This window comes from Rhinatrema bivittatum, chromosome 6 (genome assembly GCF_901001135.1).
Source record: "Rhinatrema bivittatum chromosome 6, aRhiBiv1.1, whole genome shotgun sequence".
NCBI classification, from domain to species: domain Eukaryota; kingdom Metazoa; phylum Chordata; class Amphibia; order Gymnophiona; family Rhinatrematidae; genus Rhinatrema; species Rhinatrema bivittatum.
Window position 1 is genome coordinate 185,555,910 of NC_042620.1, and position 22,958 is coordinate 185,578,867.

Genomic DNA, 22,958 nt, shown 5'->3' on the forward strand with positions numbered 1-22,958 from the left:
TTGGCCAGTCCGGGGTCACTAGAAGAACTAGGCCTCTGTGCTGCTGAATCTTGTGTACAATGGCGCCCAGCAGGGGCCATGGAGGAAAGGCATATAGCAGGATCCCCTGAGGCCATGGTTGTACCAGGGCATCGATCCCCTGGGATAGCGGATCCCACCTGCGGCTGAAGTATTTGGGTACTTGAGCGTTGGACCTGTCTGCTAGTAGGTCCATGCCCGGCGTCCCCCACTGATCCACAATCATCTGGAAAGCTGTGGGCGACAGCTGCCATTCCCCTGGATTTAGGCTTTCTCTGCTGAGGAAGTCTGCCGTGGTGTTGTCCTTCCCGACGATGTGAACGGCGGAGATGTCCTGGAGATTCGCTTCCGCCCAAGTCATCAGGGGGGCTATTTCTAGGGATACCTGTTGGCTTCTGGTTCCACCCTGTTGGTTGATGTATGCCACCGTGGTGGCGTTGTCTAACATCACTCTGACTGCTCTGTTGCGAAGTCTGTGGGCAAATCGCAGGCACGCTAGCCTGACTGCCCGTGCCTCTAGTCGGTTGATGTTCCACCCCGACTCTTCTCTGTTCCACCGCCCTTGGGCGGTGAGTTCTTCGCAATGTGCTCCCCACCCGTTCAGGCTGGCATCTGTAGTGAGCAGGGTCTAGGTTGGGGAGGACATTCTTGACCCCCGGCTCATGTGGCCGGGCTGCAACCACCACCGTATCTGATTCCACACTCTGGCTGGTAGAGGTAGGTGTGTGGTGTAGTTCTGTGATCGTGGGCTCCACCGAGATAGGAGGGCGCGTTGCAATGGTCTCATATGAGCCCGCGCCCATGGTATCACCTCCAGAGTGGATGCCATAAGGCCGAGGACCTGTAAGTAATCCCAAGCTGTGGGCCGGGTGGCGCTCAGCAGGGCCTGCAGACGATTCCGGAGCTTTGATCTTCTCTTGGAGGTCAGGCTGACCTTGTCTTCCTGGGTGTCGAATCGGACTCCTAGGTATTCCAGCGACTGAGAAGGCTGTAGGGAACTCTTGTTCAAGTTTACTACCCATCCTAGGCTTTCCAGAAGAGCTATAACTCTGTTGGTTGCCTGGTGGCTCTCCTCCGGTGACTTTGCCCTGATCAGCCAATCGTCCAGGTAGGGATGGACGAGAATTCCTTCCTTCCTGAGTGATGCCGCCACTACTACTATGACCTTGGTAAAGGTTCGCGGCGCGGTGGCTAACCCCAAGGGTAAAGCTCGGAACTAGAAGTGTTGATTCAGGACTTTGAAGTTTAATAGTGCTGATGATCCCGATGAATAGGGATATGCAAGTAGGCTTCCGACAGATCTAGGGATGTGAGAAACTCCCCTGGCTGTACTGAATTTTTGACAGACCGCAGAAATCACCTGAAATGCATTACCACCCATTCCATAAGATGGTCTATCTCCTGCGATACCTGCTGGCTCTTGGTTCCTTCCTGCCAATTGATGTAAACCACTGTCGTTGCATTGTCCGATATTATTCAGACCGCTCGACCATGCAATCTGCTGCTGAACTGCAAGCATACCAACCAGACCGCCTGGGCTTCCAGTTGATTGATGTTCCAGAGAGACTCCTCTGTATTCCAGCACCCTTGCACCATTGGTTCCTGACAGTGAGCTCCTCAACCTTGGAGGCTCGCATCTGTCGTGAGTACCAACTAGTCCATCATTGTCAGGGAAATTCCCTCTCTCAGATGATCCACTTGCAACCAACATTGGAAGTGAGAGAAGACTTATTTTAGAGGGGGAATTTCTTTTAAATTCAACCAAGAATCTTTGGTTTCCTCTGTTTTGTATTTGGAAAGTAAATAATTGTCATGTTTTATTTCTTAAATACACTTAGGCTTGGATTCATCTATTCTAGATGCAAAAAAGCCTTAATGAATCAGGACCTTAGTATACCTGCAGCGATGCCAAAAAGAAAACTTTTATATGCATCAAGTTCATTTGCCTTAGAGGGTACTGAGAAAGAAATCATTGCCAGAAAACTTAACTTTTAAAGTGTTCAATTGGTGTTTACCGCCAACTCCCCTACATCTCAAGACATATAAAATAATTAAATTGTAAAAAACATTCATTTACTCATGTATTCTTCATGGTGCTATGAATCATATCCCCACTGCCAACAAGATGACTATACCATGATCTAAGATTTTTAAGAATCTGCATGCTTACTTCAAGTTTGGCATCCAAGTCTGAATCAGATGCTACCACATGCTCATCCTCTTTCTTTCCGGTGACTTTGATTAAAACTTGTTTGGTTTTCCAGTATTTCTTCTGCATTTTGCTTACTACTGACTGGTCCTCTTCTAATCTATGCAGCCCTGAGGAGTCCATGGAGCCACTGCAAGAAACAGAACAAAGGGCAAAACTGGATCAACTCTGTCCTACTTGATTTGTAACCCAAATGTATATGGTAGACTACTCATTCAGGAAGGCACTATGATTGTACCATGAGTAGAGATGCACATACAATTTGGCTTTGGAAACATAATGCCATCATTTTTCTACTGGACCGGAACACGTCACAGCATCAACCCACCTGCAATTTGTTTACTGACTTTTTCTTTTTGCCTACATTTCATAGAAACTCTGAATTTTTCCCTAGTATGCGATTCAAGTCTTGTTAATTGTTGAAATGAATGAGCTGGAAACCCTAAAGCAGAAGCACAGATATAAAAGACTATCTAGACACTTTTAGGAAATTAGGGCAAACCCAAAAATGTGTTTTCAATCACAGTTTGTAAAGTGGGCTGGACAAGAATCTAGTTAGAGGCAGAATTTCTAAGCCATATAGACCTGGCTGAGAGACTGACCATTTATTTATTTATTTATTTATTTATTCATTCATTTAAGGGTTTTTATATACCGCAGTACGTAAGGAAATACATCACCGCGGTTTACATTAAACAATAACTTAGCAACAGGCTTTACATTGACATTCTTAATAGGTATTAAATAAACTAACATCCATATAACAGTTTTGACGGAAAACAGGCTGAACAGACTGTGGACCATCCAATAAAGTATAACATACCATTAAACTATTGATGTAACTATTAAACCTTTACCTGAGTTCTGCTTCAGCTAAGATTAAAAGTCTAAATTAATGGAGAAATTACTTACCTGATAATTTTGTTTTTCTTAGTGTAAACAGATGGGCTCAGGACCAAGGGGTTATATGCTTCCCTGCTAGCAGATGGAGACTGAGTCAGGTTTCAAAGCTGATGTCACCTTAGATTTACCCCTGCAGTGACCTCAGCCATTCAGTATTCTCTTCAAAAGCCATTGTGGACATACTATTGAAAAACTGGATTAAAAATTTGACTACAATTTGATAAAAAAACTTGATTAAAAATAGATAACCGTAACCGTACTCAACCAAACATTAGCGCTGAATCCCAGCAAGATTATAGATGCCCTAAATCTAGGGAATGGGCGACGGCTTACCCGTAACCTCCTGGAATAGAGATTCACCTCATGGGAGATTACTTGGCACCGTTCTTGGGCAGCCATGGGTGGGATGCAGAGTCCATCTGTCTACACTATAGAAAATAAAATTATCAGGTAAGTAATTTCCCCATTTCCTAGCGTGTAGCCGGATGGACTCAGGACCAATGGGATGTACAAAAGCTACTCTCGAATGAGGCGGGAGGCTACCTATGGTCCAGTTAGCACTGCTTTTGCAAAGGCTGCATCCTCTCAGGCCCGAACTTCCAGGCGATAGAACCTAGAGAAGGTGTGCAAGGAAGACCACCTTGCCGCTCGGCAGATGTCGATGGGAGACAGTAGCTTAGCTTCTGCCCAGGATACGGCCTGGGCCCTAGTGGAATGAGCTTTAACCTGAAAGGGTAATGGCTTCCGTGCCTCAACATAAGCTCCCATTATCACCCCCTTGATCCAGCTAGCTATGGTAGCTCGTGAAGCTGCTTCGCCTTGTTTCCTTCCACCATAAAGAACAAACAAGCAGTCCGTTTTGTGCACCGGTTCCGAGATTTCCAGATACCGTACTAAAAGTCTACTGACGTTCAAATGGTGGAGGAGGTGGTAGTCTTCCGTGTCCTTGTGTCTATCCAGGGATGGTAAGGAAATGGATTGATTCAAGTGAAACTCCGAGACTACCTTGAACATAACATAAGAACATAAGAAATGCCATACTGGGTCAGACCAAGGGTCCATCAAGCCCAGTATCCTGTTTCCAACAGTGGCCAATCCAAGTCACATGTACCTAGCAAGTACACAAACATTAGATAGATCACAAGTTACTATTGCTTATTAATTACTGTAATAGCAGTTTATGGGCAAGAAGGAAGGAACGGTGCGAAGCTATAACGCTCCTGGAGTCATCTGAAGGAATGGCTCCCGACACAACACTTGTAGTTCCGAGATGCGAAGAGCCAAGCATATCGCCACCAAGAACACAGTGTTCAGTGTTAACAGGTGCAGGGATAGACTGCACAGCAGCCGAAAGGAGGGCCCTGCTAAAAAATCCAATACTAGATTAAGATTCCACAGGGAAACCGGCCACCGCAAGAATGGTCAAAGATGTTTAACCCCTTTTAGGAAATGGGCCAAGCCCAGATGTGCTGACAAGTCTGGCTCCATTCACCTCACCTCTGAAACAGGAGAGAGCCGCTACCTGGACCTTCAAGGAGTTAAGGAACAACACTTTATTTAGGCCGTCCTGTAAAAATTCCAGAACCAAGGGGCCACTCCACCTTCCTCGCACCAGGCCTCAATTATTCTCCAGATCCAGACGTATGCTAAGGACATCGAGAACTTTCATGTGCAGAGCAAGGTAGAAATTACTGTCGCCGAATATCCAAGTTTCCTTAGGCGAGCCCTCTCAAGAGCCAGACTGTAAGACAAAATAGAGTTGGGTCCTTGTGAAGGATCAGACCTTGTTGGAGCAGGTCCCTGTGTGGAAGGAGGCAAAGGGGGGTCTCCACCAGAAGCCTCCACATGTCTACATACCATGGGCATCTGCAGCCTCTAGAAGGACTAATCCCCCATGGCATTCGATCTTGCGAATGACCTTTTCCAGCAGAGGCCACGGAGGGAAGGCTTACAGTAAGTCTTCCTCTGGCCAAGTCTGAATAAGGGTGTCGATCCCTTGGGAACGCTGATCTCTTCTGTGACTGAAGAATCGGGAGATTGTGAGATGTAGCCAGCAGGTCGATGGCGGGAGGCCCCAGCGATCTACCAGGATCTGAAAGGCCTTGGCCGACAACGCCCATTCTCCTGGATCCAGACTCTCCCTGCTGAGAAAGTCTGCTCTGAAGTCTTTTCCCGCTATGTGGGAGGCAGAGATCCCCTGTAAATTCAACTTCACCCATTCCATAAGAGATCTATCTCCAGAGATACTTGCTGACTTTTGGTTCCTCCCTGGCAGTTGATGTAGGCTACTATTGTTGCGTTGTTCGACATCATGTGGACCGCCTGAACTTGGAGTATGTGGCTGAACTGTAGACACGCTAATCTGACTACCCGAGATTCCAGGCGGTTTATGTTCCAGTGCGCCTCTTCTTTGGTCCAAACGCCCCTAGGTTGTCAGTTCCTGACAGTGAGCTCCCTACCCTCTGAGGCTCACGTCCATTGTGAGGACTAGCCATTTCAGAGGAGACAGGCTTACACCCTTGCTCAGGTGAGCTTCCTGTAGCCACCACTGGAGACGAGAACATATTTCCATCGGTAGGTGGAGGCGAATCAAGTAGTCTTCAGACAACCAGTTCCAACAAGACAGAAGGGAGCATAGGAGTGGATGCATGTGAGCTTTCATTTACAGTACAACCTCCAGGGTTGATGTTATCAGACCTAGGATCTGAAGGTAGCTCCACATCCTGGGGCCAAGGGAGGAAGATCTTGTCCAGCTTGGTGTCAAATCAGACTCCCAGATACTCCAAGGACTGGGAGAGCTTGAGACTGCTTTTGTTCATATTAACAACCCAACCAAGCTCCTGAAGCAGGGACGTCACCATGCTGGTCACCAAAGCCCTTCCATGTCTCTGAATCAGAGGAGTCCTTCTTTTACTTAGCTGTGCTCAGCACTTATTGGCCAAGTACAGAGACTGTCTCTGGCTGCGGGGAGAGAGGGTTTTGGCTGTTACCACCGTGCTCGACTTCCTGCACCTGCTGCCTTTCAGCTGCTTCAGCAGCAACGTCCATGCTGGAAACTGGCTACCAGACCAAGGCATACCTCTGAGGGATCGCAGAAATCACTTCAGGAATTCTCAGCTGGGGAGGGACCTTAAGGCATCACCGCAGGAGAGCGGGGCTAAATCTTTCTCCAATTTAAAGGTAAATTTTCCTTCTTCTAACAAGTACTGCAATCCCGCTAAACCACCAATGCTGGTGTAGGGAAAGCACGTCCACATCTGCTAGGAGACGGAGAGATACTGAATGGCTGAGGTCACTGCAGGGGTATATCTAAGGTGACGTCAGCTTTGAAACCTGACTCCGTCTCCATCTGCAAGCAGGGGAGCATATAACCCATTGGTCCTGAGTCCATCTGGCTACATGCTAGGAATCTAACTTTCTTCTTTATTTTTCCAAGATATATTGTTTTTCTCATTGTTGGTTTGAAACTGTTCTTGTGTGTGGTTAGATTGGTGATTTTTCAACAGAAATTGTAGTTTTCTGCTGTCTTGCAATCTGTAGGTGTGGCTGATTGATTTAAGTTAAAAACCAAAAAAAACTCCAATAGACTTTTTTCTGCTGCCTTTTCTCTTGGGTGTTGCTAGAGTTTTAAACTTGCTTTCTGAGTAGAAATGTATTTGCTAATTATTATTTTAAAGTCCAAGTCTGTTAGTTCAGTGAGGTACCCAGAGAACTAGTATCAACTAGATATTTGGGGGGAGCTTTGAAACTATTGCACAGCTGGAGATATCTAGAATCTAGATAGAGGCAGAATGTCTAAGCACATGTAGACCTGGCTGAGAGACTGACCATTTACCTGAGTTCTGCTTCAGCTAAGATTAAAAGTCTAATTTAATGTAATTGTTTAGTAATCTCAACTGTTTATACTTCAAATACCTATTAAAAATCTTTGCTAGATTCTTAATTTTACCTTACCTATATTATTTTAAGCAATTAGTGATAATTTAACAAAATGTCTCTCATTACATCAAACAATTGTGGTGCTTATGTCCCAAGACCACTCACCTGGAGAAACAAAGGTTGTCTCTTTTGCCTTCAACTGTCTGCAGTTAAAATGGAGCTGATTCATCTAAAGGAAGAATTCTCCAGGTTTCAAATAACCTTCCCTTCCTTGAACCATCCAGTATCTCTCACCCATCTCCCACAGAGGTCTCAGAAACCCAGGAAAAATGGATTATAGTGGGTTCTGGTAGAACAAGACATGTGACCAACAGACACCCAACTTCCCAGCATCCTGTGCATCAACCCCCACTCCAACAGAGATATCAGACATCCAGGATTCAAAAACCCAGGAACAACTGGATAAAAGTGAGATCTGGCAGTATAAGGCCTGTGGTGAAGATACACCCACTTTCCACACAGTTACCCCTACATAATGCTTTTTCTGCATTTGAGAATGAAGAAACGTCAGCAATAGATTTAACGGATTTCTAAAAGTGAAGTCACACAATGCACTCAGAAGCCCTGCAACAGAATCAAATGTCATAAAAGAAAGCTGCTTCTGCCGAGAGACTCAGAGGAACCAATTTGGGAGCACATTTTGATGGTGACACAACAGTTCAATGTCTTCCAGGTTCCTAGCAAACAGAAATTCAAACCAGATAGTCCAAGTCATTGAAAAGGAAAGTAGAAACATTGATACCAGTGTTATCATCAATCTGGGGACCAATGACCTCAATAGAAATGATATCCATGAAGTACAAAAAGATTTCCAAAAACTATGAAACATAATAATACACTGCAAAGATTATTGCCTTTTCGGAAGTATTACCTGCTCATGGAAAGGGAACTGAGAAGCTATGCCATATAGATAATTTCATTTCCTGGCTCAAAACCTGGTTTACAGAAAGTGGTTTTGGATACATTGGAGGCGTGTATGGAGCAGTAAAAGGCTATATGGTAAGGATGGCCTACATTTGTCTGTGTGACAAACCAAGTAATATAAGATCACTAGTGTGGGTTCAACCAAGAATGTTCAATAATATAAAACCCACTACCTCCTTATTTCATATAAAACTTTACTGCCATGGTCACCTAAAATATTTTAGAAAAATGTTTTGATATATTGGAAAACTTTTTTTTAAAGTGAAACGTGATGGTTTCATATAGTGTTTGAGCAGGGACCTTCCAGGTTACCCCATCATTTACATAATCATAAACACACCACCCCCATCTTTTATATAATTGCTATAGTGCCACAAACAATAACATTTGCTGTTTTTATATCAAATGTCTCTCAATTATTTATTATTGTATTTATATTGTGTCATAAACAACGTCCCAATATTCAAATCACCGCTATTGTGTAAATACTTAGCTGAAAATTTTGCCTTGTATATCGCTGTTTCCTCTCCAATGCTCGTTTGGGATGTATTAATCAACCCGACTTGTACAAGTTTCAGATGGCATCCTTCTTCAGGGGTTACCTTGTCAGTGACACCCGAAGTTCGTGCAATTTTAACCTTGAGATATTTTCACTATAACTCAGGTGCAATCAGCCTCCTCGCCAGCGTCCTAAAGGCAGTCAAACTGCACTCAACTCCATATGGTCACATGAACATTCAGAAAGAACCAAGCACTACTCCTTATTCATGTTAAGAGACATCCAATCCAGCTCCTTATTCAGACCAGTGGGTAGTTCGGATCGTAATTTGAAAATCCAGAATTGTTCGCGGTAATTTAAGGTTGCTAAGACATCCCCTCCCGCTATGGCAATATTATCTATAACAGTCCAATGTAGCTGTCCAAATGTGTATTTATAATGAATGCAATGCATCACTATTGGTGCTGTCAAATTTGCCGTAAGCAACCGCTAACTACGTTCAATGATACACTGTTTGAATGCCCTATTTGTACGTCCCACATATACTTTTGGGCAGGGACATATTATAACATAAATCACTGACTCAGTCAGACAGACAATGTGTGTTATTCTTCCTCCTGACTTTATAATCCCATTACTAGTTCCACCCAGGTTGTGCCTTCAATGGTATTTTCACAGACTGAGCATCGTCCACACTCTTCTGTTGGAATCACATCTCTCAACTGGGAATGGACCAAACAGTCTCTGATATTACGGCCCCTCTTGGTGACTATTAAGGGAACCTCCTGAAATAGCCCATGTAGTGCCAATACATGCCAATGTTTTTTAATAGAAGTAATAATGGCCCCTGTGGACGTACTCTGTGGTAACATACAAACCATCCGATCCTGTTCTTTACATTGTTTATATTGTTAGAGTATTAAAATCGCCATATTTTGCCCATTTGTATGCATGTCTAATAGCCTTTTTGGGATATCCTCTAGCCAGGAATCTTTGACTTAATAAGATCACCTGACTTTCAAATTCCATCATCATTGAACAAATTCGACATATGCGAAAAAATTGTGACACTGGTAACCCCCATTTAAATGCCGTGGGGTGATGGCTCTCATATCTCAAATTATTTCTGTCTGTGGCTTTTCTATTGACCGTGGTAAGTACAGTATTATCCTTAATCCTCACTGGCACATCCAAATATGCTACCTGTTCGCGGCTATATTGATAAGAAAATTTTAAGTGAGCATCCAGACTGTTAACCCATTCAGTGAAACTCTGTAACTCATCCTCTGATCCTCTCCAGACGCAGAATACATCATCAATATATCTATACCATTGGTCGATGTATGTCATCCACACCGAAGTGTAGATCAATTTCTGCTCAAAATCAGTCACATATAAATTGGTGACAGATGGCGCCAACGAAGATCCCATCCAGATACCATGATCTTGATGATACACAGTCTCTTAGGGAGCAATAATTATATGGGTGTTTTTTTACTGATGCAGTTGGGGCAACTATTTTAATTGGGGGGGGGGGGGGGGGTTTAGTGTGTATATGTATATTTTATGTTCATATTGTCTTATTCTGTACCTGCCCTTGTAACAAATTTTGAGTATCTTCACAGAAGGAACAACAAATGCAATAAAGGAAATAAAATATTTTTTATGACTACTTTGCAATCTTAACTTATGGCTATGTATCTGGTTTTTATAGATCAGTGGTTCTCAACCTGTGGTCCACAGACCCCTAGGGGTCTGCTAGACTATCACAGGGGAGCTGCAGGAAGTGCAGAAAAAAAGAGTAAGCTCTGCATGAAGATGGCCACTTGTGCAAGGAGAGGAGTACAGGCATAGGCATCACTGTGGGGTGGCAAGTGTCACCCCCCCAAAAAATGGCTTGCTACTCTAGTGAATCAGATTGGGCCTGCAAGGACGGTGGAAGTGTGGTGGCAGAATCACGGTGATTGGGTCTTCTTCTTCCCGCCCCCAGAAGGCTGGAAAAGGAAGTGGGTTGGGGGCCGTGAAGCCAGGAAGCAGGCAGCCTAGTCTTGCCGGAAGGAGCAGGAGTCCTGGGCCCCGCAGCCCAGAACAAATTGGTAGGCCTTGAAGCCTCAAGAAAGCAGAGTCTGTGCTTACTGGCCCGCCCATTCCAAAAGAGAAGCCGGAGCAATGGCTGGGCCCCCACAGCCATGGAAAAGAGAAACACAGGAGCAGTGTCCAGGCTCTGCCACACAACCAAAAGAGGAAAGAAGCAGCTGCATCTGGCTGTTTCCAGCTGGCAAGGCAAGTGATCCAAAGAACAGGTAAGGTCCATCAGAGCCATCCACAGAGCTCATTCTGCTGCCGGCCTGTAGGACAGGACAGGAGGAGAAACAGCCTCAGTGAGTGAGTGAAAGAGAGCATGCATATATGTGTGTGAGAATATGTGAGTGAGAGAGAGAGAGACCGACAGGATTGGATTCCTGTGGTGTGTATACAAAGGCAATCTAGAAAGGGAACGGGATGATACTCCCCTTCCTACATCTTCCCCATTCTTCCCTTCTCAGGGCATACCCTCCTCTCCTCCCCCTCCCTTCCAAATCGTAAGGCTGGCTCCAGAGCAGCTGCAGCAACTGGAAATTTAAAAAATTCAGAATAAGTCCTCTTACAGTCCTCACATGCTGACAGGCCCATGGCACCCTGCCCCTCTTACTGATTTCCAAGCAGGATGAGGGGATGAGATGCAGCAGGGCCTATCAGCACGAGAGCTGCAGGAATTTTTGCTGCTGAATTTTTTAAATTTCCAGTTGCTGCTGAAGCTATTGCTGTAGACCCAGCTCTGCTAGAGAAGACGAGCAATATCACGGTAATGGGCCAAGATGAAAGCATGGCATTAGCACTGATGCTCTGGTGCCTATAAAAATATGGCTCGAGAGACAGTTGTCTTCACCTAAATCCAGGCCTGGACAACTTATCTGCATGTCAGTGACAGAAAGCGTGCATGCACGTGAGCAACAGAGCACATGCGTGCGAGTTAGAGAGAGAGAGAAAAGAAAGGTTTGTATGCCCTCCCCTCAAAAATCCACAATAATCTCAGGGCATCTGGAAATAAAAAGTTCCCAAGTGTGGAAAAAGCAAGTTTGCTTACCGTAAACAGTGTTTTCCGTAGATAGCAGGATGATTCGCCATGCTGTCTGGGATGTCCTCTGGGTGGCCAGGTGGCAGAGATTCTCTCAGATGATAGAGTTTTTTAGCAAGTGCATCTGCATGTGACTTCCCGCGTGGCCCCGGTCTTCCTCAGTCTGTTTCAAAGTGATATGGAAGCCGAAGGAACTGTCCGAGGCGACGGGTGAATCAGCCATGCTGTCTGGGAGTCCCCAGCTTATCGTGTTGAGCGCGGAGAGTCTCTGGGCAGATCCTGCCCGTGAGAACAGATGCAAGGTGGACAGTTTCCTTAATGCAGCGGCACGAATTCTGACAAATACCAGGAGAAGGGACCACATAACCCCTATTCTAAAGAGCCTCCATTGGCTACCTATACACTTTAGAATAATATACAAGGCCATTCTTACCACATACAAAAACATACACCAACTGGCTCCCATTGACCTACAGATCCCTCTCCGACTACACAATTCGTCAAGACCGACAAGAGATGCATACAAGGGATCGCTAGAGGTACCACCGTCCAAATCCACCAGACTCTGCACACTAAGAGACCGGGCTTTCTCTACAGCCATTCCACCGTTATGGAATTCCATCCCCTCAAACATCAGAACAGAACCATGCATCTCAACCTTCAAAAAAAGACTAAAGACCTGGATATTCACACAAGCTTTCCCGGAGGCCAATTGATCGAACACCTCCAAGCCACCCCTAATATCCAACTACACCATGGTTAACTAATCGCCAACATGGTTAACTATTCTCCTACTACTCCATGGTTAACCTTATCTTCTATCGTTTACCTGTGTGAATTATAACCTGTCCTTTCTCTTCCTTCTCAGCCAAGTTCTTATCACCCTGTTATATGTAACTGTCTTTTCCGCACCATTGTTATAGTTATGTTTACTATGCACCCCTGTTTTATGTGAACCAGCACGATGTGACTGCTGTCTCGAATGCCGGTATATAAAAATCTGAAATAAATAAATAAATAAATAAGAAGTGCGTGATCTGAGGATGGTTCTACCCATGTCTACGTCAGCCGCCGTTTGCCTGTCCAGGCAGTAATGGGATGTGAAGGTATGCAGCGATGACCAGGTGGCAGCCCTGTAAATATCCAGCATGGGCACCTTATGCAGGTGGGCAATGGAAGCTGCAATGGCACTAGGGGATATAGCTAAGGCCGCCAATCTCTTCTGATAGCAGAACTGTATGCTGTTTGAGATCCAGAATGAAAGGGTTCTCTTGGAAACCAGATGACCTGGGGCATTTGGGTTGAAGGAGACAAAAAGCTGGGAGACTCTATGTTCAGAGTGAGTCCGACGCTTATAATAGGCTAGCGCACGCTTACAATCCAACGTATGAAGCCTCCATTTACCATCATTCCTGTGCAGCTTGGGATAGAAGGTCGGCAGAGCTATGGTCTGGTTTAGGTGGAAAGCCGAGACCACTTTGGGAAGGAATGCCAGATGCGGACGTAGCATCACTTTGTCATGGTAGAATTTCAAGTACGGCGAGCAGTGCACCAATGCCTGTAATTCACTGACCAGTTGTGCTGAGGTGAGGGCAACGAGGAAAAGCACCTTCCAGGAGAGGAACCTCGGATGACAACTGTCCAGTGGCTTGAAGGGCAGTAAAATTAATTGTTCCAGAACCACATTTAGGTCCCATGGGACAGGAGGCTTTCAGACAGGTGGTCGCAGTCGAAGAACACCTTTCATGAATCAGGAGATTAGTGGGAGGCAGGAAATCGAGGCCTCATTATGAAGGTGACGGTAGGCCACGATGGCACTGATATGAACTCTGACAGACGCCATTGACAGTCCCTTACAGCAGAAAAGGTGAAGGTATTCCAACAGTCGTTCCGGAGAACAGGTAAAGGGGTCTATACCATTCTCAGTATCAGGCCCATTTCCTCTGATAGTTTTGTCTGGTGGAGGGCTTCCTGAAGGAGACCAGGATGTCCTGAAGTTGTGGGGATAGGTTCAGTTGGTGGAATACCACCCTCTCAATCTCCATGCAGTGAGATGTAGGGAGGAACAGAGGGGGTGAAGCAGGGAACACCCTGCCTGAGTGAGCAGGTCCGAGCTGTGGCCCAGTGGTATTGGTTTGTCCACAGATAGTCAAACTAGATACGAGTACCACAGCTGCCTTGGCCACGCTGGAGCTATGAAGATGAGATCAGCTTTGTCCACTATGCATTTCTGGACCGTGCAAGCTATGAGAGGTATGGGAGGGAAAGCATAAAGACCATTTCCTATCCAGGAGATGAGAAACACTCCTTGCACCACGCACTGGAGTACACTGAGCAGGTGGTCTGCAGCTTTCGGTTTCATTCCATGGCAAAACGACAGACATGAGGAAAACCCCAGGCTCAAAAGAGTCTTTCCGCCATGACCTGACGAAGATCCTACTCGTGAGGATGGAAAATCCTGCTCAGTCTGTCCACTCTGGAGTTGTGTGTGCCCGGTAGATAAGTGGCTTGCAACGTTATGGAGCAGCTTTCTGCCCATTGCAGGATCCGAACCGCCTCCTTGCACAGACTCCAGGAACTGGACCCTCCTTCTTTGTTGATGTAGAACATTGCGACCTGGTTGTCTGTGTAGACCATCACTGTCTTTCCCCGGAGTGAGGGTTCAAAGAGCGTTTCGGATGGCCCGAAGCTTCAGGAGGTTGATCTACTGCAACTGTTCCCAGGAGGACCACAGCCCTTGTGTCTAAAATTGGGCTAGGTGGGCACCCCATCCCTTGGGTCGATGCATCGGTGGTTAGAACGATGTGATGAGTCGGGGGGCGGAGAGGTGCACCTGCTGAGAGCACAGACAGTTCCAGCCACCACTCTAAATCCCGCTTCATACAGGACCTGAGGAGGATTTGTCTACAGAGAGGGTGGCAGAATTGCATCCATTGGGATTTCAAGTCCCACTGGAGGCGGCACAATTTGTAGGTGAGTGCAAGGAACTACATAGATGGATGCAGCCATGTGACCAAGTATGGTCAGAATCTGTTGAGTAGAGGCACTGGTGGCCCTGTGGAGGTGATTGGCCAGCAACCAGAAGGCAAGGGACCTGGATTCCAAAGGAAAGCTCTGTCCAGTTTCTTTTTGATATATGCACCGATGAATTGCAGGGTCTGAGAGGGCTGCAGATTGGATTTCTCGTAGTTGATGAGTAATCCCAGGCTGCCAGACAGCGGATAGTCACCAGTAGGTGGCTGTGCAGGACAGGGGGGTTGGGGGCTACTAACAGCCAGTCATCCAGGTAAGGAAGCATAGGTATTGCCAGGATGTAGGATGCAGAAAGATATGGGAGTAAGCAACTTTTAGGTCAAGCAAACACATCCAGTCGTTGGGAAGGGAAAAATGGGTAGCATGGACTTGAGTGACATCTTTATCTTCTCCCTGGTCAGGTACTTTTTGAGACACCACAGGTAGAGATGGCCCCGGTTTCCCTAAAAACTCTGAGGGGGCTTCAGGGCATTGCTGTCCTGGGGAGGGCGGAGCTGCCATGGAGGGCGTTGGCGAGTCATCGGCTGATGAGGTGGTTGCGAATGAGCTGGCGGGTAGGAGCATCTTTGGAAGTAAGGCTTCCTGTACCCCGGGTATTAACACCTGGTGAACGCAGAGTCTGAAGGTGTTGTCAACGACATCACCGCAACCATCTGTTCCTTGAGTTGCACCACTGGGCTTGATGGACCCTTGGTCTGACCCAGTATGGCATGTTCTTATGTTCTTATCATTTTGGTTGCCCTTCTCTGTACCTTCTTCATCACAACTATATCTTTTTTTGAGATGCAGTGACCAGAATTGTACACAGTATTCAAGGTGCGATCTCACCATGGAGCGATACAGAGGCATTATGACATTTTCCTTTTTATTAACCATTCCCTTCCTAATAATTCCTAACATTCTGTTTGCTTTTTTGACTGCTGCAGCACATTGAGCTGACGATTTCAAAGTATTATCCACTATGATGCCTAGATCTTTTTCCTGGGTGGTAGCTCCTAATATGGAACCTAACATCGTGTAACTACAGCAAAGGTTATTTTTCCCTATATGCAACACCTTGCACTTGTCCACATTAAATCTCATCTGCCATTTGGATGCCCAATCTTCCAGTCTTGCAAGATCCTCCTGTAATGTATCACAATCCAATTGTGATTTAACTACTCTGAATAATTTTGTATCATCCGCAAATTTGATAACCTCACTCATTGTATTCCTTTCCAGATCATTTATAAATATATTGAAAAAGCACCGGTACAAGTACAGATCCCTGAGGCACTCCACTGTTTACCCTTTTCCACTGAGAAAATTGACCATTTAATCCTACTCTCTGTTTCCTGTCTTTTAACCAGTTTGTAATCCACAAAAGGACATCGCCTCCTATCCCATGACTTTTTAGTTTTCTTAGAAGCCTCTCATCATCAAAGGCTGGGTAAGTTACAGCATCGGTTTCGGAGGTAATGACAGTTTCCTTAATAAAACCTCCCAATATAAAACTTTAAATATAATTTGGGAAGCAATTGCAAACCTTTCAAACCAAGTCTCGCAATTTGTTTCTCAGCAACGTGACCTGGTTAACACAGTTAATTCTTCTCAGGCTCAAGTTTCTGATATTAAATCACAAGTGGAAGTTTTGGAGTCCAAGGGGACAATTATGCAGAAATCTGTAGATATTATTTCGGCTGGCCATTTGTTCTTGCAGAATAAAATGGAAAATATGGAGAATAATATACGTCTGTGTAATCTTAGGATATGAAACTTTCCTAAGAAAAGGTTTAAAACACCTGTTGAGATGCTTCGTCGATACTTTTTAAGAAGTATTATCTATTAAGAAAATCTGCTTCCACCTATTCCCAAAGCATATTACCTGCCGAATAAAATTTCACCACAATTAGACAACAGGTCTGCAAATATTGCTCCAGTTGATACATCTCATCTATCCTCCTTCCTAGAGTTCAAAGGAAGAAGGAATAACATCTTCAACTTTAATTGTCACTTCTGCCTTGGATTCAGACCAGGACTTTGTGTTAAAAATGTTTTTTTCGAAGGAGAGATATAATGTTTCTAGGATATAAAATCCGAATGTTCCCAGATGTTGCTAAAGTAACAGCTAAAAAGGAAGCATTTCCTGATAATGTGCCCTGCTGTACTTAGTTTGGGCGCTGTTTTTGGTTTTATTTTCCATGTAAATGTGTTTATGCACTCTGGGATAAATATGTCTTTTGATCCGTCCCAGCTAAATTCTTTCTTGAATGATAGAATAAGACAGGATTCATCTCCCATCATGGCTAGCTCTTAATATTCTGTTCTGACAATAGGATTTAGAGAGCTCAACAGATTAGCAGGGGTGGCTTTTTACTTATTATTTTGTTTAAATTCCTTTACTAATTTTCAATTGGAATACCCTCTCTTAGGGCCTCATTTTCCAAGCACTTTACCGCGTGCGATAAATTCGCAAATCGCGTTAACAGCTGTTAACGCGATTTGCGAATGCAAATTAGTCATTTGGTATGCAGGGGGCGGAGTTGGGGCGGAGCATATGTAAAGCGGGAACCTGTGTATCGTGTGCGGCGAAACAGCAGCCGCGCTAACACTGCGGCTATCGCGGCTAATAACTACAACTCCAACCTCGCGTTATGGACTGCGCTACGGGCCAGAAAAGGATTATCGCCATCCACGATAGTTCCGGACAGCCTGTTTCAGGCTGAGAGAGAGAGAGAGAGAGAGAGAGAGACTTACTATAGTGCCTATGCCCTACATAGGTATTTGAATCCCTATGGGAGGGCTACCTACTAACTCGGGGTGGGGATTAGGTATGAGCGTCGGGGGTTGGGGGCCACTTTCGCATTCCACATGAGACCTACGGACAGAACAGTGGTCTCTAGTGCAGATTTGCTGGCCGTCTGAGTGAGGACGCTCACTCCAAGCGGAGATTTGGCCAACATTCTCTCCACCTAGCATGTTGTTGCCCAGGTAGAGTGTCCATCAAGCTAGGTAGAGAGAACGTTGCCCAAACCACTTCTTGGAGTGAACGTCCTCACTCCGACGGCCAGCAAATCTGCACTAGAGACCACTGTTCTGTCCCTAGGTCTCATGTGGAATGCGAAAGTGGCCCCCAACCCCCGACGCTCATACCTAATCCCCACCCCGAGTTAGTAGGTAGCCCTCCCATAGGGATTCAAATACCTATGTAGGGCATAGGCACTATAGTAAGTCAGTCTCTCTCTCTCTCTCCACGTCCAAAGGCAAATATCGTGCACAACCGGCTCCAAAGGCAAATATCGTGCACCGCGATAAAAGACTGAAAGAATCATCGTGCACTGGGAAAACAGCGTGTGCGGCGCTAATGTTTTCGCGAATGGCGAAAACATCGCCGCACGCAATGTTTCCCCACTGCACGATGTTTCCCCACTGCACGAAAGAAGCCTAATGCGTTACCAATGCGATATTGGAAAATAAGGCCCTTAGTGGTCTAAAATGGTATTATTGAGATTATGTAATACTTTGTATGCTTTTTTCCTGCTTCTATTGTATGAGTCTCTTTATACCATTTCTTGTCAAGTGATTCAACTTGTTAACTGTTTAAAAAAATGATAAAGAATTTTAAAAAATAAATAAATAAAATAAAAAACCCACATCTTTCTATATGCTCTACCATTTTGATCTTTAGAATAGGAATAGGAAGTGGATTGGTATTTTAAGGCCTGATATAATATTTGTAGTATTGCCTTTACTTAGGTAGGGCTGTTACTGTTTGAGTCTGGCAGTTAGGGTATTATGATATGGCAGGTTTCCTATAGGTTCTGAGCACATGCATGCACAATACCTTGCAACAAAGGTGCAATAGTTTGTAATGATGCTTCTTGCTTTATGAGCAGGGTTATCCTGCCTCTGCATGTATGGAATTTGGAAAGAGGCAGGTGTGGAGAGAGAATTGGATCTCCGCTAAGATTGAACAGGGTGGTTTCCCTGTCACAGGTGATTTTCTTTAAAAATAATAAATAAAAATACTGTGTGTGGAGGGCTGGGGCGGGGAGGTGGGTTGCGACAATAGTTTGGCTTTATTTTGACATGACACAAGTTTGTCTATAGACAGATGAGGTGGGTTGGGAGGGAAATCTGTCAGTATCAAATTACATCTCCCTTTTAGTGATGTGGGCTGTTTCAAATATCCCTCTTTCCCCCTTCCCTGCCAGTTTCTCACTCTCTCGCCCTCCCTCCTCCCAACCCCACCAGTCTCTCTCGCCCTCCCTCCGTTCAACCCCACCAGTCCATTTCTACTTGTCTCTCCCCCTACCAGTCCATTTACACTCTCTCTCTCGCTCCACCCGTCCAATTATTTCAGTCTCTCTTTCCAGTCTCTCTCCCTCCCTCTACCAGCCATTCCTGGTCTCTCTCTCCCTCCACCAGTCTGTCCCTCTCTTCCACTCCGCCAGTCTCTCTCCTTCACCAGTCCATTCCCAGACAGATCCATCTATGTGACTGCTTGTAGTTACACTTCGTAAATTACTGAATGAGTACATTCTTGCACTTTTCCTTCTGTGCTTTGCATATGTATTCAGTTTATATCAGCAAGCATTATTTAGTAAGTTTTATATATTATGAGTCTGGTATTAATAACAAAGAAACAATTATAAGTGTTGAGGACCAAATGTGATACATTTATCTTTGATTACTTTTGAAATCTAAGTATTTGTGTATACTTACTTTTTTTTTCTGAATCAAGTGGAATTCCTGATAAATTGGAAACTAATAAAGATATATAAAAAAAAATTATATGTATAACTTTTCTATACATGGCATAAAACTGCAGCTACAAATTAAAGAGAAGCATGATATTTTGGAGGTTGAAAAAGGGTTCATCCTCCTTTACTTCCAAGCTGTAAAGCCTCCAAGTTTATAGTCCTTGTTCAATGTAACTTTCTTGCTCTCTTTCTGATTATAACTTATTGTTCCGTTTTTTGTTACAAGTTTCTATCCCTCGTTCGATGTAAACCGATCTGATATGGTATTCAACCATGAAGCTCGGTATAGAAAAAATGTGAAATAAAAAGGTTGGGAACCCATTATAGATGTATAGTGTTAATGTCCCTTTGTTTATAAATATGCTTTTTATTACTTGTTCAATGGTTTTCATTTGTATTTCTAAGTAGGTCACCTTGGGCTACCATGGGTAAAAAGTGTGTAAAATATACAAAAGAATGAATGAATAAATAAAAGCTTTCCATGATGAATGCATAAAACTGCAAGCTATAGTCTGACTGACCATTCATTGTCTTTTTTTTAATGAATCATTAATTGAGAATTCAATATAAGTTCATACAAAAAAATAAGAATACCAAACAGCTGTATGGGATTGACAATTCAATATTCACCCAAATTAAAAAAAGACTGAAGTATCAGCACAGCTCACTTCATTTAAGCCTGTGACAATATGTTCAACTGCTCAACACAAAGCATAAAGCACTAGGACTAGGTTATATTGAAAACTACTGGGAAAGACACATGATCAGGCACAGTTTTATTAGCAGAGTTTTCTTGACAATAAACAGAATATAAAGTTGCATTTTTAACCATTTTCCTTTTTAATTTTTCCAATAGAAACAAATAAACCTAGGAATGTCACTGAACATAGTAGAAACTCTTTCACTAAACAAAAGCCACATAGTATAAATATTATTCTGCAGTTTAATAAATTGTATATTCTTCCTCTTACTTTATAGGTATAAAAATTATCTCCTTCCTTACTTGTTTGTTGGAAGGCGCTTTTTTTTTCTTTTTTTTTAGATCCAGTCATTTCCCATTAATTTTCCTTTCTTTCCAAGAAAGATTTGAGAACATGCCATTCCTAAGCTTAAAAGGGCTAAACACAGGGAACACAAATCTGAAGCCCCATCTCAAAATCTTGGATTCCTATTGCCCCAAATTAATCTCCAGGCTAATTAGCTATAATTGCAATGTACCAATAAGCCAATCCTTAATCTCCCAGGCTCCCAATTGGAACACAATTTAACCCTTAATGGACCTGTCCACCTCAAGAGTTCTGTAACCATGTACAAACCAATTACAGACTATGTAAGCCCTCCCCTTTCCAATAACGCCATTGGCTCTGGGTTATCACTTAAAATAGGAATTCACATAAAATGTATTACCAAAGCTAACTACTTAAGTTGTTACTACCCTGTGAGGCTCATTAACCATCTAATCCCCATTTAGCTGCTTCAGAAATCTGGTCAATTTGAAGTCTTTAGCAGCATTCTCTAAAATGTCTTGTGATGCCAACACGTCCTATTGTCCCTTGTATACTTCTTTGTTTAGACTTTTGTGCTGATGGTTTTGCATGTTGTCATCATAGGCAGAGTTTAGCTTATCATCGGTAACTGGCTCATAAATGGCTGACATAATGTGCTAGGCTTCTTTCATTGGTTAGCCAGTTCATAGACATCTAAATTGGCCTTCCAGATATCTTATGGCCCTGCTATAATATATTTATTGTGTGATGTCTATAGCAGTTAAACTCAGATCTATCTTACTGACCCATTTCATCCCTTTCCTTCAGTGTCATGCTTTCACTTCTAACCTCTAAGGAAACTCCATTGCCATCTGTAAGACAAGAAGTTTTTTTTGCATGGAGATCTTTTTAGTACCATGTAACATTTGACAAGAATGGTAACAGTACCAACAGGCATAATATTTACAAAACACAATTCCATGTGTCAAATACTTCAAATACTTATATATTGAAATTCCCATTTCCTAATGCCCACTTCTGCCCCCCAAGTAATCCCCTCCCTACCCCTCAACACGAAACTGATATTCAGTGACAAAGATTTATTATCAAACTATTGTCAAATCACAGCACCATCAATTCCATACCACAGGGGCTTAATCCCACAATGAAGTAACTGAAATAGTAAGTAGAAAAGGATCTTATTGAGGATTCATAGGTGGAACTTGGACTGGATTTCTTTGGACAAGCTTCCAATAAATGCACCCCAAATTTCAAAACCTATTTGGATGATTTCTGGGATCTTGCAGACCATGACTCATAATCTAAATTAAGTAACTCCAATAGCTCCATGTACCAGAATTCTCTAGTTGGTACTTCCTTAGTCAACCATTTTGTAAGAATACATTTCTTTGCCATCGCCAAAGCCTTAACAGCAAACCACATATTCCTCTTTCCACCACAATAATCTGCCAAAGATACTCCTAATAGGCACAACAAAGCCTTGTGAGGTAATTTTATATTCAGTAAAGCTGACATATCCTGCAAAATTAGGTCCCAAAAATCTTGTATCTGAGAACATTATGATATAGTGTAGCAGCAGGATAAGAACATTTTAAACATTCAGAGGATGTGGCAACCCTCATCAGAAAGGTTTTATTGGGTGACCCCACTATTCTATGCATTATTTGGAGTTGCTGATCTCGCAATGGGACAGATGATATAGCTTTATAATTAAGGGAATTTAAACATAAATCTGCCACCTCAAGAGTTTAAAATCCTTCCCCCATTTTTCCGCTAGATCAGTTAGTATGGTATACCTAGATTGAACCTGTAGATATTTATACATTGTGGATAGCTATACTTCCCTATTTGATATCTTTGTAATAGCCTCTGAAATGCAGTTGATGTAAGAGGTTGAACTGATTTTGGTAAAACAGAGGTAATGTAGCTTAAAATTTGTTTATAAGCTAAAAAATCTGAATTTTAGAATGCTAATTTTTCTTGAGACTAAGCGAATAAATACATCATACTGTTGGGTCATTGACAAAAAATTGCACTGTGTCTATTCCTCTTTTCTTTAGCTCTCTAAAACATTTTGTCTGCTGACCCAGTTCAAAATATGAATTACCATATATTGGCAACTATAGCGAAGTTTGCCATGGGAGATCTAAATGTTGTCTCAAAAACCTCCATACTGTTCTCATATCCCATATTAAAGAAATTTGAATACAGTTGATATATCCCAAATAGATCATCTTTTTTCACCACTATGGGTAGCATCTGTAGAATATATAGCAATTTTGGAGTAACATTTTTATCATGGCTATCCTCCCTATCATGTTTAAGGGAAGATGCATCCAGCTCTGTAATTTAGATTTAAAGGAATTTATTACAGGGAAGAGAGAGAGAGAGAGAGAGAGCTCTCCACATGGTATTCCAGTAATTTAGTCCCTGTAAAATATGTATATATGTCCACATATTTAATTTTCTGCTGCAACCAATTTCATGGAAAACTCCTCCACTTCTGTCCAAAGTCCCCGCTAAATATAATGCTTCTGACTGCTCTGCATTTACTTTAAAGCCTGAG

The 22,958-nt window shown here is 43.5% G+C and overlaps 1 protein-coding gene across 4 annotated transcripts in view; it reads right to left on the reverse strand.

Annotated features, from left to right (window-relative positions):
* Window positions 1–22,958, reverse strand: part of ICA1L (islet cell autoantigen 1 like) — a 213,832-nt gene that overhangs the window by 178,375 nt on the left and 12,499 nt on the right. For 3 of the 4 annotated variants that reach the window (XM_029606294.1, XM_029606293.1, XM_029606296.1), the window contains exon 2: window positions 2,189–2,357. In XM_029606294.1, the coding sequence (XP_029462154.1) occupies window positions 2,189–2,357 (169 nt within the window). Of the gene's footprint in view, window positions 1–2,188; window positions 2,358–19,347; window positions 19,390–22,958 lie in introns of all 4 variants that reach the window. The other variant, XM_029606295.1, reaches the window with a different exon arrangement.